This window comes from Ostrea edulis, chromosome 6 (genome assembly GCF_947568905.1).
Source record: "Ostrea edulis chromosome 6, xbOstEdul1.1, whole genome shotgun sequence".
NCBI classification, from domain to species: Eukaryota; Metazoa; Mollusca; class Bivalvia; order Ostreida; family Ostreidae; genus Ostrea; species Ostrea edulis.
Genome location: NC_079169.1, coordinates 19,591,558 through 19,609,113, shown reverse-complemented (window position 1 = coordinate 19,609,113; position 17,556 = coordinate 19,591,558). Strand labels below are relative to the sequence as shown.

The following is a 17,556-nucleotide window of genomic DNA, read 5'->3' as shown; positions in this document are numbered from 1 at the left end:
GAGATGGAATTCACCTCAATGATCGAGGAATTCGCATGTTCTATCACAGCATTCTAGCAGCCCTTCGACTGACCCTGTGAAGTGCACGTCGATCCTTATGGAGGCTCATGTACCCGACAGACATGCAACCTGTGCTGTACAGACTATCAACATCCAGTCAAGACGGCCTTTTTCAAGGCCACTAATGTCTTTGAAAAGACACCGCTATGACAACTATCAAGAAATGTAATAAACATTTTTAAAAAAGCATAATGAATTGAAGTACACACGGATTATGTAGTGTACCTGGAATCCCTTTTTAATTATTTTACAATAAAGTACATGCAACTTCAAACTAAATTAGAATGTACGTATTGACTATTTTATGAGTGGGGGCAGGGTTGCTACCCTTTATTCTGATAATGTAGTCTTATTATTTGCTATGAAGAAATAAATATATCAGCGTAATGAATTAATTACCTATATACCATTTTAATTGAAAGCATTCGAGAGAAACCAAAGAAATATCTTTTGCATGTACTCCCCTTTCTGGTCTTTTCACCTTTTTATTTTATGGAATCAGCTCCGTGGTAAGCATAATTGAATTTTTTTTTAAATTAGGAATGTGCAACTTCATTCTATTTTTTTCTTCTTTTTAATTTAAACGATATGTTATTATGTATAATGCATAATAAAAGGATTGGACAACAGGCGTTGTCTATATAAGCCCTCTCCTTATCTAAATTTCGGTGTACTCTGCATCATAAAGCTGGCCTTTGGGGGGGGGGGGGGGGGGTAAATCCCACAGTGCTCGATCGGTCTCTGTATCTTTAACCACTTATACATTGGGTTAGCATTCCAAGCAAGTTAATATCTTTCTTACCTTGACTAACACATTTTAAAAATATCATAACATTAAATTAAAAAAGCAAAAGAGACGACTGAGACGGGGATTTGACCGTTTTCTTGCTAGATTTTAGGCCTACTTTCACTTTGTGTGTGACGTCACAATTATGGTCACTTGGTGTGCAGGGAGCTGCCTTTAGACTCGTTAATTTTTTTAATTAGTATTATTAATTCTCTCTCTCTCTCTCTCTCTCTCTCTCTCTCTCTCTCTCTCTCTCTCTCTCTCTTGTGTAAGAAACTTCTCAATTTTTCAGATTTTTTTTATTTTTGCCCATATATAGTGGTTGCCACTATACAGGTGTGAACATTTAGAACAAAAGATTACCAACAGAATATTATACAAAAGTACACATAATTAAATGACAACTTTAAATTGGTATATGATGATGATAGTGATAAAATAAAATCGAACAATTTTACATACAGGTAACAACTGTACAACTATTATAAGCATACATGTATGACACCCTGTGTTTAAAATGTGTACTGTCAATTTACAAACCAGGTTTTTTTTTTATACATTCTGTAACTAGATATGGAAATCATTAGATATGAATACAATGTTTAATTTCAATTTTAAAACCCAGTGAACTTTGAAAATTCACATCAGCTGAACAATGGCAGGCCAATGTGACTCAAGTGAGTGATTTGGCTCATGGGCCTCTTGTTTAAATTAGGGTGGGGTTGTTGTTGCTGTTAAGGATCATTTGTAACAGTCCCGTTACAATTATAACTACTTTCACAAGTATTTGAAATACATATATACCCTTTCTTTCAGACAATGAGGGACAGTCAAGAGTCTTACTCCCAATCAGTATCACAGAATTCTATTTGGAGTAAGACCGTGAGTTTAATTTAATGGATGTAAATCAGATTTCACAACTCACAACAAAAGGCACATCTAGTCCCCTTAGAAGCCAACTTCGACATAATGTGGCAGACGTCATTTCCAGAACATTTCATTCCTCTTAAATTTTGAAAATACATAGATATTTTTGTTGCGGACACTACAGGTTATCATATATTACATATCTAATATATTGTCATTTATTTTGAAATCAATGTTGATAAATGTTTCTTGATCGACTAATTCATGTGCCATAGGATCAACTCTGGAAAATTAGATATCAAAAGTTATAGAATGTGGTTTTTTTGAGATGGGAATTACCATATAACATTGACCATTAAATTTTTTTTGCTATATATTGTTATGCAGTTTCAAAAAATATAGATGGTGTCACAGATGTTCATTCTATTAAACATGTTCTAAGGAATGGTTTTATAGAGTAAATTTCATAAATTAAAGAATTTACTGAGGACTCTTATTTCTTTTCTCTCAGATTTTATATTGTTGCGGACACTACAAATATACTGAAGTATTTCTGATTGAATCCATATTTGATTTGAATGAAGTAAATTAAAAACCTTAAACTCTAATTTGTTTTCTATGTTAGTGAATGGTATAATATGATGGGGAAATTTTAAAAAAAAAAAAGGGGGGGGGGGCTAGAATGATACTTTTGAAAATAATACCGATATATCGGGGGGGGGGGGGGGGGGGGGGGGGGTTCAACCTCATCTTTCTCCTTGTCCATAGCTATGATCTGAAAATTATGTTTGTCACAAATAACATTTCTTTCTCTGCCCTTTTTGGTTTTAATTCTTTCCTTTTTAAAGTTGTTCTTTTCTTTCCAATATTTTGTGTTCACCTTTTCTTGCATTTCCTTTTCAATTTCAACCTTTTCTTTCTCTCAAGATTTCTTTCTGTCTGTATTTTTTTTATTCATGTAATCTCTTTTTTCCAAGTGTGGCAAGAAATTGGGGATTGTTTTTTAATACACCCCCCCCCCTCTCTCTCTCTCCTTATTTTGTCTTTCTTTAGCTTCACTTTTTTTTTTTAATTTCACCCTATTTCTTCTATCTTCTCCCTTGATTTCATTAACCTCTCTAGGCTGCTCATCTTAGTGGCTCATTGAAATCTTTTAGTCTATGGCACTTAGAAAATTGGAATACATATCATTACTGTAGTCTCCGCAACATAATTAAATTGGAATATATTTAGATTTATCATTAAACAATTAAAATCTTGACATATATTTGTTTAATTAGTTTCCACTTCTTCAGTTTGAAATATGTAAAAATTGACTTGAAATATGTAACTTTAGACTGAAAATTGAAGGATTTTGAATATGTATACACTATATGGTATGGGTGTAAATTCAGAGTTTGAACATATATTTTCACAATATTTTAATCCATTACATGTTTAAAGTAAATACTTGAATAGTTATAGTTATCATAAAGATAAATCATAATACATTTTCTTGAAAAAATCTATGAAATCAAAAAGCCGTTGCGGACTCTACAGGGTTGCGGACTCTACAAAACACAATATATATGCCAGAAAACTTAGCAATACTGAGCTAGAGTCTGTTTCTTTGGTAGATACATTAGTAACTGTATTGCCTCTTACCAGTAAGAGTATAGAAATATAAGTCATCAGGCATTCCAAAATATGAACATGTTGCGGACACTACAGAATTTTGGGACATTTTTCTGCCAGTTAGAGAAAAATACGTCATTTTTTCAAGTTTTGAATAATCCACTCAAACGTTTCTATGTTTCATTTAGTATTCAACTCATTTTTCAAAGCAAAACAAACGTTGAAATAATGAATTAACTTGTAGTTTTTTTTACTTGTAAGTTTAAACATTGGAATTTTATAAAATTGCATAACGTACAGGCATTTTCATATTTTTAAACATTATTTCGCTAATATTTTTTGGATTTACATACAGTAAATTGCACGTAAAAGTGGAATAATTACTCATTGATCTGGTTTTTATTACCAAAAGCCTCTTCTATAAATCTCTTTGAACAAAAACTTGAAAATAAAGCCATTTTTTAGCTGCAACAGCATAACACACAAAATACCCCATTTCTTCAGTAATACATCTTGAATATTATTTTTATATAGAACATGGGAGAGTTATATATCATTGGATTTGTTAAAGGTACCATTTGGTCAATATTTGGTCATATTTGTTATGGGTTTAATCATATATCTTGATGTAGAATGCATTATAACATTAGCAAGTATGAATTATCACCAATACTGTGAAAATGGCGTTAAAAAAATCCCCTACCCTTAAAGCTGTATGGTCCGAATGACAATATTATTTCCCATCTCGTAAAAATGCTATTAAATCATCGCACGTATGTAGTTATGAGGCTGTATGACATATACATTATTTCACCTGTTTTAACCCAAATTATTTGATTTTAAATCGATGTTTACAAATAACCGCGTCAGGCTGTCAGTTCAAGTGACAGTCACGTGACCAGTTCAAACTTTCAGATCATCGGTGTTCTTATCTGTGTAAAGCTGTGTATTTTGTTACAACAGTACCGTGTCACAAGTTTAATAAAAATAAAAATATCAAATACCTCTTATTAATTCGTTGTTTTACGCTCTTTCAGCCTTAAAACTAGACAGTTGCGTGTGAGTTAATACATCATGTTGGGATTCCCCTGACGCGCGTGGGTCTATTTATATACGTCTATTATGGGATGATTTATATATGTACCACACATATTTACTTTCTAAATAATATCCTCGCTGTTTTCTTTTACATGCAGATGTTTTCAAGCATGTAATTAAGGGAAAGTTAATAACTTTATAAAGTAATTAATCTGCTTTAAAGCAATTATGTACAACAAAAATACATGAACATCGGGTCATACAGCTTTAATGTAATACTTAATCTCTTTAGTGAAGTTTATCAACTGCCTCTCAATTCACATGGGCTGTATAGAAAAAAATCTTCGGGGGTGGGAACATTCTTTTTCCGGGGATAATTAATTCTAACCTCTACATATGACAAGCCCATGCTCTGTGATCTGCTTCTCTAAAGAGATTAAAGAATACCCTTAATGTTGAAACTGAGCCCCTGTGGTAAAGAAATATAGACCCTACCTTGTTTACATAGTGCTTCAGATGAATTTTAACCGATCGTTAGTGTTGATAAACCACACATCTTTGCATGTAACAGTAACATGACCTCTTCACTAAAACTTACAAAGGTAAGCTTAAAAACAACTCAAATTCCAAATTGAAATTCGTCTGTACAACTTGTGGTGGAAACAAATGGGTTAGGTATAATGGGAATTTCGATCCCGACCTTTTCTTAGAAAATCTTGTTTTACCTATTCGGTAGGATCTTATATTATATTTCGATAGTTTAAGAAACAAAACAAAAATGAAAATACATTGACATAATCATTAGCTAAAATAATTAAAGATGATAAGTTAATGCACAATTATTATATTTCAATGATTTCAATATATCTCGTTTTTTTTATTTTCCCGGAATTTTTCACCATTTTAAAGGAGGCATTTCTGGGGGGAAAAATGAATTTTCCACATTTTTGAAAATGAAAAGTGATTAAACAAAATCCCCTTTTCTCTTTTATAAATCTCATACGATTGTAAGTGTTTGCTGTTTTCAGAAAAGTAATTTTAAAAATTGGATGTTTTTTTTTTCAAGAAAACCATATTCATTAAATAAAATCAACCGTTGTCATGGAGACAAGTGAGATATTGTCACTATGGCAATGCATAAAGAAAAAGGGGACTTTATTTGCCATTATATATTTTTATTGACCAAAATATATTGGTATTTTCCTCTCGATATTGATTATACAATTTACAATTTATTGCCTATTTTTAGCTATTTTGTGTTGATTGTGGGGGTAATCTATTTTTAGTAACATATATCTGCAGGTATGCATCAGATGAAAAAATTAGTACCATATATAGGGTTCTTATGTATAGTGGTAAAGTATATATAAGTATCGATTCAATCCCTGACGTGGAACAGCATTTAAATGATAAAAAATAAAACTTATAATTCTTTATTGGATGCATGTTTCAAACGAAAAAATTGGACGGAAAAGTTTTTCATCAATGCGTTTCTTAATTAAAGAAAATTTGGAACAAAATTGTGAGTGAAGTCCGCACAAAGAATGTGTTGTGTCTAAGGAAAATGCAAAAATTACGGACATACCGAAAAACGTCCCACAAATATATTATATCAAAGAGAAAAATCAAATCTGAGGAAAGACCAACAAAAGATGCGTTAATAAACTTACAGGCTATTGCATACGAAGTTAAGGAATTTGTGCATTTTATCGCAACTTTTCCCGATCTAATTGCTATCATAGGCATGGAGGAAATGCTTTATGAATTGAAAGACAGTCTCCAAACAAATAATAAATATGAACAGCTGCTCAGCTATGGCACTAGATTTTCCATGGGAGATTTTTATGTACCAGCCTTTCTATCTAAGCACCAGGCATTTGAAGAAAAACCTGTTTTGCCAGACTTGTTCATGCTTCATGAAAGAAAATTCCAAACACACCATGAGCTCGTGTTTGATACACTAAAGCAATATTGCAAAGGCTAATTTGTTAAAAGTTACAATTGCAATGACATGGAACGGGGAATATTGACTGCAATCGAGGCAGAAATTATCCTAAAAGTTGTCAGATGCTGGCGACATTTGAGGAAAGCATTTAAAGGTACACTTTCTCCGCTGGTGGTAGTAGACCAGATGCAAGTTTTTACGTTGAAGTGTAAAAATTCTTCCGACTGTCCAACAAAAATGAAATCGAGTTAAGGAAATCTAGCTGGAGTAAAAAATTTGTAGACTATTTCCAGGCTCATATTCAACCCAAAATAGAATATTTTGCTCGTGCCTATATTGAAAAATTCGTCACACTGCATCTTGAAAACGGTGTCACATCTCACCACAGCGAGGGTTTCAACTGGCTTATGAAAGATCTTAATAACTGAAAGGAAGGGCCAATGGATGTTGTTTAATCGTTTAGATATTTGTAGTAGTATTACTTTGGTGAAATAAGGAGAGCCCAAGCGGGTGTAGGGAATTTTACCCTAAAATCAAAATATCAGAACTTGCAGATTCCTCTCGATGAATATAAACAATATACAGATTCTGTCCGTAACTACAAATCCATCGTAGAGTCTATTAAAAACTTAAAGAGATCTGTTTTACGGATAACAGTGAGGAATCGCAATAAACAAAGATCGCAAAGTCTAGGGAGATCATATCTGGAGACAGGGTTTCGTTTGTCCCCAAAGTGGAATGCTTTGTAGTCATGGGCAAATATACACTACCCAGATATTCCCCAAAGAAAACTACTCTTGCCTTATTCCAAAGAAGTATTGCCATATTTTGTACGTGAAAATATTACAGATGGAATTACGTGCATTTTGTGTTATTATTCCAGGTATTGCAAGTCAGCACACATATAATACACTTTTTTTTAAATTCACGGAAATAGTTATCATCCGTGCAAAATGAATCCGTGATTTGTATTACATATTTTTATTTCTGAACATCACGGAAATTGCATAGAAATCAATTTTTTTTCAGTCATGGATACCAAAATTTACAGAAATTCTGTAAACTGAAGAATTTATATGAAATAACGATTAATTGATTGCATCTTGCTTAACGTCTCGAGAATTTTTCACTCATATGGAGACGTCACCAAGATCGGTGAATGGCTTCAAATTTAGGCCTATGTTCGGCGCTTACCGCAATTGAACAGTAAGGGTTTTTTTTTAGTGTGCAACACCTACTGTGACACGGCTCATCTCCGAGGGCCCGTGACATTTACACCTGATGCCGAGCGTTTGGCGATGAAACTGTCACTACCTGTTTTAACGACTTAGGTCTGTCGCGGCCTGGATTCGAACCCCGGCCTTCCGCATGCGGGACGAACGCTCTAAGCTCTCGGCCACCGCGGCGGTTAAAATAGGCTGTGAACGCTTTTCCTCATATAAGACTTTTCCGATATACTTGGAATTTTCTGCAATACTCTGTCATTTGCAGATGTGCATTAGATCATTTGAACTTCAGCAAATGTTTTATACTGTTCAATGTTGTGCAATTTGCTGTGAAAGAAGAATTGAATTAAAAATGGCAACAAAAAAAGTAAACGTTGCTTTACAGACAAAAATGAAATTAAAATGTTTTCATCTAAAAATAATATTGTTCCTGGTCCATTACCACCAGAACTTAAAACGATTTAACATTCATTGAGCAGAAACTCATATGTAGAATTTTACCATGCATTAATGTTCATATCTTGAATCATGGTGTCATAACATCTTCAGGTCATTGTTTTATTTTCCCATAGGAAATTAAATGAACCTGTAAACATTTTTCACGATTACAAGAAATACAAGTTTTTTTTTTAAAAAAATAGAAAACAGGGCAAAAATGACACATTCAAAGAATTCAGAGTTCGGCGTGCAATAATCGAAAATTCTTTAGTCTGGCTAAAACGAAATTTTTTGGAGTCTATTTTTACATCATAATAAGCCGGGAGAGATTACAATCAATACCAAAAGATGCCTGTGGCAGATATACCAACATTAGATATCAATGAAAATACTATACATGATAAAGGTCTGGCAACAGAATACATTAATGAAAGCCAAGATAACGAACAGTGATCAATCTCATAACTCCTATAAAGGTGAAGATAACGAACAGTGATCAATCTCATAACTCCTATAAGAAATACAAAATAAAGAGTTGAGTAAACACGAACCCCTGGACATACAGAGGTGGGATCAGGTGCCTAGGATAAGTGAGCATCCCGTCAACCGGTCAAACCGAAGGATGTAAAAATTAACGATAAAGTAAAAAAAAAATTACCATTTAAGTCATTGGCGAAAATCATGGCAAGGTCACTGTTAATAAACAGGGCACTGTTACAATCTCATGACCTACACAGGGGATATTCCTGTATCTGAATTTACTACACAACACTTCTTTTCTCTTGCATTCCCGGTTATATTTTCTCATGGCTTTGGTGACTTTTACATCAATAGACCTGCCACATGTCCATCAATGGCTTAATGGGCTCAACATTTACTCTGGTATAGCAATGGGACATTTGCTAAACACCCATATTTTTAAATTCGTTATTCATTATATGATTATGGACAAAAGAGCCCTAGAGAAAAGCAGTTTCGTCGCTAACAAAACCAAGATGTATTTGTGAAACACAAATGCCCCCGATAATGGCCAATTCCGAAGATGGCCAAGGTCATAAGGACAAATATCTAGGCACCAGTAGAAAGATCTTGTCACAAGAAATGCTCATGTACAATATTAAAGCTCTAATATTTTCCATTTAGAAGTTATGACCAATGAAAAAATAATGTAAAAGTAGGTCAAATGTCACGGTCAAAAGGTTTAGTACCAATGGAAAGGTTTTGTCACAAAGAATACTCATGAAAAATATCAAAGCTCTATCACTTACTGCTCAAAAGATGTAAGCAAGGTTAAAATTTTCAAAAAGTATGTCAAACTCCAAGGTCAAGTCACAAGGAATACTCGTGTGAAATACCAAAGCTCTATCACTTACTGTTCAAAAGTGATTAGCACGGTAAAGTTTCGGACAGAATTACAGATAGGACAAAATTAATACCCCCCCCCCCCCCCCCCCCCCCCCCCCCGATCTCAGGGGTATAACTTGGTGATCAACACTTTAAAATAGATGAGTTGAAAAAACTAACTGAAAATGGAGATTCATCTGTATCTGACAAAAATAATGTACTTCATTGGTGACCTTAGGGGAACTTCACAATATTGGTTGATTGATTGTATCTTGCTTAACGTCTCACTCGAGAATTTTTCAGTCATATGGAGACGTCATCAAGACCGGTGAAGGGCTTCAAATTTAGGCCTATGTTCGGCGCTTACGGCCATTGAGCAGTGAGGGTTCTTTAGCGTGCCACACCTACTGTGACACGGATCATCCGTTTTTAAGGTCATCTCCGAGGACCCGTGACATTCACACCTGCTGCCGAGCGTTTGGCGATGGAACTGTCACTACCTGTTTTAACGACTTGGGTCTGTCGCGGCCGGGATTGGAATCCCGGGCCTTCCGCATGCGGGGCGAACGCTCTAACCTCACGGCCACCGCGGCGGTCAAATGAACCTGGATACAATGTACCTGGGAAGAGACCACCGACCTTCCGAAAGTACACTGGAAAACTTTCTCACTTACCGACGCGAGTGGGATTCGAACGCGCGCCGACCAGAGGTGAGAGGCCAAGTGATTTTGAGTGCGATGCTCTGACCACTCGGCCCTTAAAATAAATGAAGGCATGGGCTTGCCTTCCTTTTTTTATTACTGGCAGTTGTGCAGAATTTCACTTTAAACCACTGCGACGATTACTTTTATTGTACTCTCTAGAAACCACAGGCTCGGAGATAGATTTAAGTGACGAAAATGTTTTCTTTAAAATTCTTTTATAAAATACATATGTTGTTGCTAGATATTTTGACCTTCAAAAACAGTTTTATTTTAAAAATGTAATGGGGCCCTGTATTTGCTGTCGATAGTTTCTGGCATTGACAGGAATTTGCCAAATCTGAGGGTATGGTTCATTGGCAAGGCCTTTGTTGGAGAGCAGATAGACAACCCCATGACCTTCTGCATATGGTGTTACAGCTGTCAATCTCATGAAGCTTCTGCAGAAAAACTGTCACAATGGACACATGAAAACTTGGAATTAACAGCTTCTCATCCTGCTGGTAGGGATGAAAATGGTTCTCCAAAAGGAGACTAATGGCCTCCACCAGAAGGTTCTGCTCCTCCACCACCCGAAGAAAATAACCCTCTTTTAAAACGTTTAATGGATGTAAGTGCTTCCCAAGAAACCCTTCTAGAAGATTATTCATGTTGACCAATCGTTTTAATTTACACAAATGTTCAGAATATTGCTTAAAATCCTCCAAATCAAATGTTTCTAAAAGTGTTTGTAAATGGAGTTTTCAAAACAACCTGGCTCCTCTCCAGCTTTCGTAAAAAAATTACGTTTGGAAATGGAAAGAGATCATCCACTTCTTGTGCAACATTCTGAATTTCATACTCAAGGTTCGAGAGCCAATGGCGAAATTTCTCGGATTTAATCCAAAAGTCATCCAGCCAATCTCCTGGATGAAATCCTCGCCACCAAACAAATACATGCAAAGGTAATGAACATACTGGTGCTCTTTCTTGTGTATATCCAACATTGCGATTATTTAACCAATAAATCGGTTAGTTCTGTAGCAATAGTGAACTATTTATCAGTGAATTCTATATCATTAGTGCATTTTATATCATTCTTGAACTATATATTATTAGTGCATATTATATCATTCTTGAATTTTACATCATTAGTGCATTTTATATCATTGGTACATACTATATCATTAGTGCATATTATATCATTGGTACATATTATATCATTAGTGTATTTTATATCATTTGTGAATTATATATTAGTGAGTTTTATATCATTAGTTGCTATACCTGTATCTTTTCAGTCAAAGGGGCAGACTCACTTCAACACATTGGGATGGCAGTTCTCAGACTGTCAAAATGACATCGGATGCGCCAACACAGACACATCAAGTATCTAAATGCCGAAAAGCTGGATAAAACACAGGACACTTAAGCTGGATAAAACACAGGACACTTAAGCTGGATAAAACACAGGACACTTAAGCTGGATAAAACACAGGACACTTAAGCTGGATAAAACACAGGACACTTAAGCTGGATAAAACACAGGACACTTAAGCTGGATAAAACACAGGACACTTAAGCTGGATAAAACACAGGACACTTAAGCTGGATAAAACACAGGACACTTAAGCTGGATAAAACACAGGACACTTAAGCTGGATAAAACACAGGACACTTAAGCTGGATAAAACATAGGACACTTAAGCTGGATAAAACATAGGACACTTGCGTGAAAGACGGGAAAACCACCGTAAAAATTTATGACGAAGAACAGTGGTTTTAACAGAAGGGTATTTTTTCTTAAGTAATTGGAATAAATAAAGTTTTATATCCCTGAATAAAGCTTTTGGGGGTTTTATTGTGTATGTGTCACCTATGTATAGATGTTTTAATTCATCTTGACTCCATCATGGCGTCCTATACGCATAATCAGATATGCTTTAGATTTAATTATTTTATATCGGTGGTTAAGAAATTGTTTGCAAAGCGGCTGAATCTGGGAACTTAGATTCCTTACATCTGCATTCAGTAGACACTTAACAAATAAATTTCATTGTTGAAATAGAGAATGGCTTGCATTTAAGTATGATGCCGTCAAGTGTTGCTGCTCATGCTTTCATTTATTTTTGCAAATGAAAATTATTCTTATATGAAAGGTGAACATGACGAACAGTGATCAATCTCATAACTTCTATAAGCAATACAGTATAGAGAGTTGGGCAAACATGGACTTGTCGTAAGAGGCAACTAAATGGGGCGGTCCTTCGGATGAGACTGCAAAAACCTAGACCCCGTGTCACAGCAGATGTGGAATTATAAGGAACCCTCCCTGTTCAATGGTTATACGCGCCAAGCATAGGCTTAAATTTTGCTTCCCTTCACCGGCAGTGGTGACTTCTCCATATGAGTAAAATATTCTCGAGAGGGACGTTCAACAATATTCAATCAATCAATCATGTATATACCTCAAAGGATAAATGAACAATCCGGATCTTCCAATTCTACAATATTTTGGAAGTATATGGAACGATCATTCTTGATGACATTCACACCTGATTCCGAGCGTTTGGCGATGGAATTGTCACTACCTGTTTAACGACTTAGGTCTGTCGCGACCGGGATTCGAACCCTGACCTTCAGCATTCGGGGCGAACGCTTTAACCTCTAGGCCACCGCGACCCAAGGTTACTGAAGGTCATTAATGATTTTTTCACAGCATTATCAATTGATTAACTGTTTAAAGTTCTTTTCGAGAGTTTTCACTCATGGAGACGTCACCATTGCCGGTGAAGGGCTGCAAAATGGGCCCATGTTCGGAGCTTACGGCCTTTGAGCAAGGATGATCTTTATCGCGCCACACCTGCTGTAGCACGGGGCCTCGGTTTTTGCGGTCTTATCCAATGGACCGTCCCATTTCGACGCCTGTTACGTCAAGCAAGGGGTACTGAGAACCCAATACAACCCAGATCCCCACGGGACTTTACGGAAGCCGATAGGTGCCAGGGTATATAATTAATATTTATTTAAATGGCGGTCGCCAGTTAATTTAAGTGGCGGCCGCCAGATAAATTAACTGGCGGCCGCCAGTTAATTTATATGTTTATATGCCGGCCGCCACTCAATTCAAATAATTTATATGGCTGTCACCAGTTATTCAATTTGTCTCTCTCTCTCAAAATGAAAGGGGTGCAATCCCTCCCCAATGCTTAGTAATATGTATGTGATATAGGCCTATATATACAATTAAGAGCATTAAATTATTGTTTTTCGATTGTACTGTTAAATACGTAGAACCACGGGGCTGACCCTCCATTTTTGACAATGTTCAATTTCTATTATTTTCACAACTAATTTATTTTCACAGATAAAATAACTGGCGGCCGTCAGTTAATGTATATGGCGGCCGCCAGTTAAATAAATATTAATTTTATACCCTGGCACCTATCGGCTTCCGTAGGACTTTCATAGCATAAGTTTGTTATCAGATCCATACTTGTAAATAATAGGAAGGGCAATATTCTGTCTTTCATTTAAGGTTGCTTTGCTAAGTTATATTAGCAATGAATCTAATAACGAGTACTTTACTTGACAACGTTCATATTTCCGTTATTGATGTATGGATTGATTGAATATTTTCGAACGTCCCTCTCGAGAAATTTTCACTCATATGGAGACGTCACCATTACCGGTGAAGGGCTGCATAATTTAGGCATATGCTCGACACTTACGGCCTTTGAGCAGGGAGAGATCTTTATCGTACCACACCTGCTGCGACACGGGATCTCGGTTTTGGCGGTCTTATCTGAAGGACAACCCTATTTAGTTGCCTAGGGGTATTGAGGACCTATTTTAACCCGGATTCCCACGGGAAGTGTTACATGGAAGTTAAGTTATTTCGACATGAAAAATATTAAGATATATATTGGATGACCTTCCTTATTTCATTGTATGTAATACTAAATAACACTCAAAGATAAGAATACATGTTTGAACAGATGAATTAAACCGTGTCTTTAAAGGTAAACGTGCGACCCCCATGGAAAGTTTTCAAAGTGGAGCGAATTGAGCTACGTCGTCATGATTAAAATGTGTAGCAAAACATGACGTCATAATACTTGTCACATATCTGAACTTCCTTTCCTTTGAACTTTCTATATCGATATATGCCATATCGCATATGTGATATAACTTTCCACGCCCCCTTATATATCACCGCACGAGCCAGCTGACGTGAGGGAAAAAAATAGAATTACGCAATAAATTTTATTCAATGTATTACCAATACAATTAAAAACAAACGTGATAAAAGCGGATAACATGCAGTTCAATGCATATTAAAGATAACACTGCAGTTAGAAAGGACAAAACCACCGTCGGTCCGGGAAGATGGCGAAATGTTAGAAATGTTTTCCCCAAAATAACGCTCACACGAAGACTTTACATCCAGATGGGTATTAGGCATTCCCCAAAATAACGTTCACACGAAGACTTTACATCCAGATGGGTATTAGGCGTCTCATCAGGATCCGTGTTTTCGGTCCCTGAAGAACATATCTTTTTGGGTGGCGGATCCAATAATTTACTGACTTTGCTCTGTTGAGTTGTAGAAGTCCGTTTATACTTTCTGACAGAATCACTTCTGTGTCCCGTTCTTTCCATAATTAACTGCTCATCTATCCCATTATTGTACAGGGACGTAGCACAAGTTCTCTTTCCTGAATGATTCGAAAAATTTCCGGACAAACCTGCCTCCGAGCACATATTTTTTTACAATAGTAGATAATTTGTTAACGCCGACAACTTGGCTCGAAAATCTGGGGGTAGGTCCAGAAATAGGGCGCCTACAAATAAATGTAAAGGAATTTGTATAAATAGTAACAAGTAATCGGGGAATGCTTGAAAATAATCGCGTTACATGGTATTAAAGATAGCAAAAAAAAAAGGGGGGGGTGGTACATGAAACAAAGATAATTATAACATACCTGTAAAATGATCCAGGTCCAGACGATCCAATTAGATCCAAGTAATTTTTGTATATCAAATACAAAGATCTCATATCGGACGAAGAGCTGTAGTGCCTAACATGTTTTGCCTCTATTTTCCGTTGATGTAGCCCCCCAGAAAAATTTTTGGAAGTTTTCCCTTGGAAATCAATATAAGTTCCTTCTTTATCTTGTCCAAGAGTGAATTGGTCGCTTGTGAGAGAACGATGTTCGTCCATGCCGCGGAGTCCGAACAACTTACAATTGTAATAGAAAACAGTATTTAGCATCGATTTAGAAGATCCGCTCCCAAGCAAGTTTTTATCCCAAAGTAAATTTTCATCATCAGGTGAAATAGGATCAGCTTGCTTCTTTTTAAGTCCAATACCTTTGGACGATATTTCTTTCATCCGCGCATCAAGTGTTTTTCTAAAGTTGTAAAATCGTTTATCATTATTATCCAAAAAATTCAAATCTGTCACACCATTATCACGCATATATCTCAAAAGTCCTGCACTAATCTGATACAGCGTTGCAGCAGGATATTCGGAGCCGTCCTTTCGTCTGCATTCCAAAACAAAGCATGATAAAAAATGATTCAAATCACTAACATTCATCTTAGTTAAGTCTGGAATATTCCCTCTCCAAGCCGCCCACTCATCCCATGTTCTCTTAGCCCAGTTGGTATTTCTACGCGTGTTTTTGCTTTCTTGATTCGCGACCAGTTGTCTAATATCTGCAGTATCTACTTGTTTCACTGATCCAAAACGTTTGTTTTCAAGACTTCCTGAAATTAAATCCTCTGTTGACATGCCAAATTGTCCAAAATCTATGTCATCAAATTCTCCGGAACTTATTTCGGCAAGTTCATATTTATCTACGGCTTGGCTAAGTGATAGATCGTCCAAATCATCAAAATTTGATAAAAATTCAAAATTGAAATTGTTGACTACGTCCGACATGTTGACCGATCTCTATTTATTTCAGCTTTAATCTTTTTACTGACTTCATCAGCTGTGAGGTGCGTCATCAGATATGTGACAAGTTGCTTACATCATAGAAGTCTCGTACTATTGGATATACAGTTTCATGGGGCGTGGAAATCTCGGGCGCTCCGCGCCCTCGATTTTCACGCCCCATGAAACTGTATATCCAACAGTACTCGACGTCTATGATGTAACCTATACATAGAACAATAGTGTGACGTCATAATACATTTCTCAGTTGGCACAATATCAACGAAAGCCGCATATCGGAGACATACGAAACACATATATCCGTTAGGAACCAATTTCTGTTGTTGCTATCAACTCTAGCTAATTTTAAACGCGAAGATGGACGGGAATAGCACAGGGGAGTTTGTCTGGGTCCATTTCACGACCCACTTTATAACCCACGACGACAACCAGATGCTGACCATCAGTGGATCCATTCCACAACTCGGCTCGTGGAATGTTAAGCAAGCTGTTGTAGCAGGTAAATTCCCGTGTCAAATTTTATCCCCGCAGGTATAATGCGTTGATTCACGCTGGAAAATTATACATTTAATTAACTTATGCTTTACACATCAAATGATCAATAATATAATATTATCTCTTAGTTTAATTATCAAAAGTGGGCTAATTTATTTTTTACAATTCGGAAATGCTCTCGAACAAAGTTCATGTTTTATACAAAGGTAATCTCTCAATAAATGAAGACAAAGTGGATAGGTTGGTCACGAGATCAGAAGGCAAACTTTCCCGTGAAGTTGTGCTACGCTTAAGCTTTCTTATTTTATTATAAAGGTACTTTATCGCAAAGTTGAACATGAATGATGCTTTCTGCCATTACAAATATTACTGCTCTGTCATTTTTTGCTAGAACGTGAGTAGTATAACCCGTCCTGATGGGTGGTTCAACTGAGTGTACTTTTGAGGTCAAAGGTCAAGTACGTTTTAGAACACAGTGCGAGCTAGGGGTGCGCATGCCGTGGTAAGACTGCACGTGCCGAGTTAGGACTGGGTGTGGTAAGGGACTGCGTGTGCCGAGCTAGGACGGTATGAACTTAGAGAGCGCTATGACGTCATAATAGGAGCGCGTGTGGAACTATGACGCAACAATGGAGAAAAAAAAATCGAACTAAAGTCGAAATCGCTAATGACGACGAGGCCTGAGCCGTGTTTTGATCCTCAATGTTTGAATCCTTTAAAATCCACAGTGTTATTAATAAAAAACGTTTTCAGTGTTTATTTTAGAACATTTAAACAATACATTGAACACAATTTTGTACATTTACAAGTTAAGCGTTAAAATTGTCTGAACATAGTTTTAAAGTCCGCACAAGTTTTATCACACACACACACACACGTTCATTCTTTAGACTGAGCTTTCTCTTCTTCTTTTGGGGGGGGGGGGGGGGGGGGGGGGGGGGGGGGGGTCTGGGTCTCCTTCACTCATTTCTCTACCGGCTTCTCCTTTGCTCCTTTTCTTAGGGGGTGGTGGGTTCCACTTCTCCGATGGGGTGTACTCTCTTATTACCGGAGGTTTTGTGTCGAGTACCTCACCAATCATAGCCAGCAATTCTTCATCT

General features: G+C 36.4%; 1 protein-coding gene across 1 annotated transcript; it reads right to left on the bottom strand.

Annotated features, from left to right (window-relative positions):
• Window positions 1-14,645: 14,645 nt before the first annotated feature.
• On the bottom strand, window positions 14,646-15,946 carry LOC130047183 (uncharacterized). Its single transcript, XM_056141771.1, has 2 exons — window positions 14,985-15,946; window positions 14,646-14,843 (listed from the first exon to the last, which is right to left on the bottom strand). The coding sequence occupies exons 1-2, from the start codon at window positions 15,944-15,946 to the stop codon at window positions 14,684-14,686; spliced, it is 1,122 nt and encodes a 373-aa protein (XP_055997746.1). The 3' UTR covers window positions 14,646-14,683.
• Window positions 15,947-17,556: the final 1,610 nt, after the last annotated feature.

What these genes read in the sequence shown, in the direction of transcription:
- LOC130047183 (XM_056141771.1), bottom strand. Translation starts at nt 15,946, where the DNA reads ATGTCGGACGTAGTCAACAATTTCAATTTTGAATTTTTATCAAATTTT. An exon ending in GGACCTGGATCATTTTACAG is followed by an intron (nt 14,844 to 14,984) that starts GTATGTTATAAT and finishes ATTTATTTGTAG; the next exon opens with GCGCCCTATTTCTGGACCTA.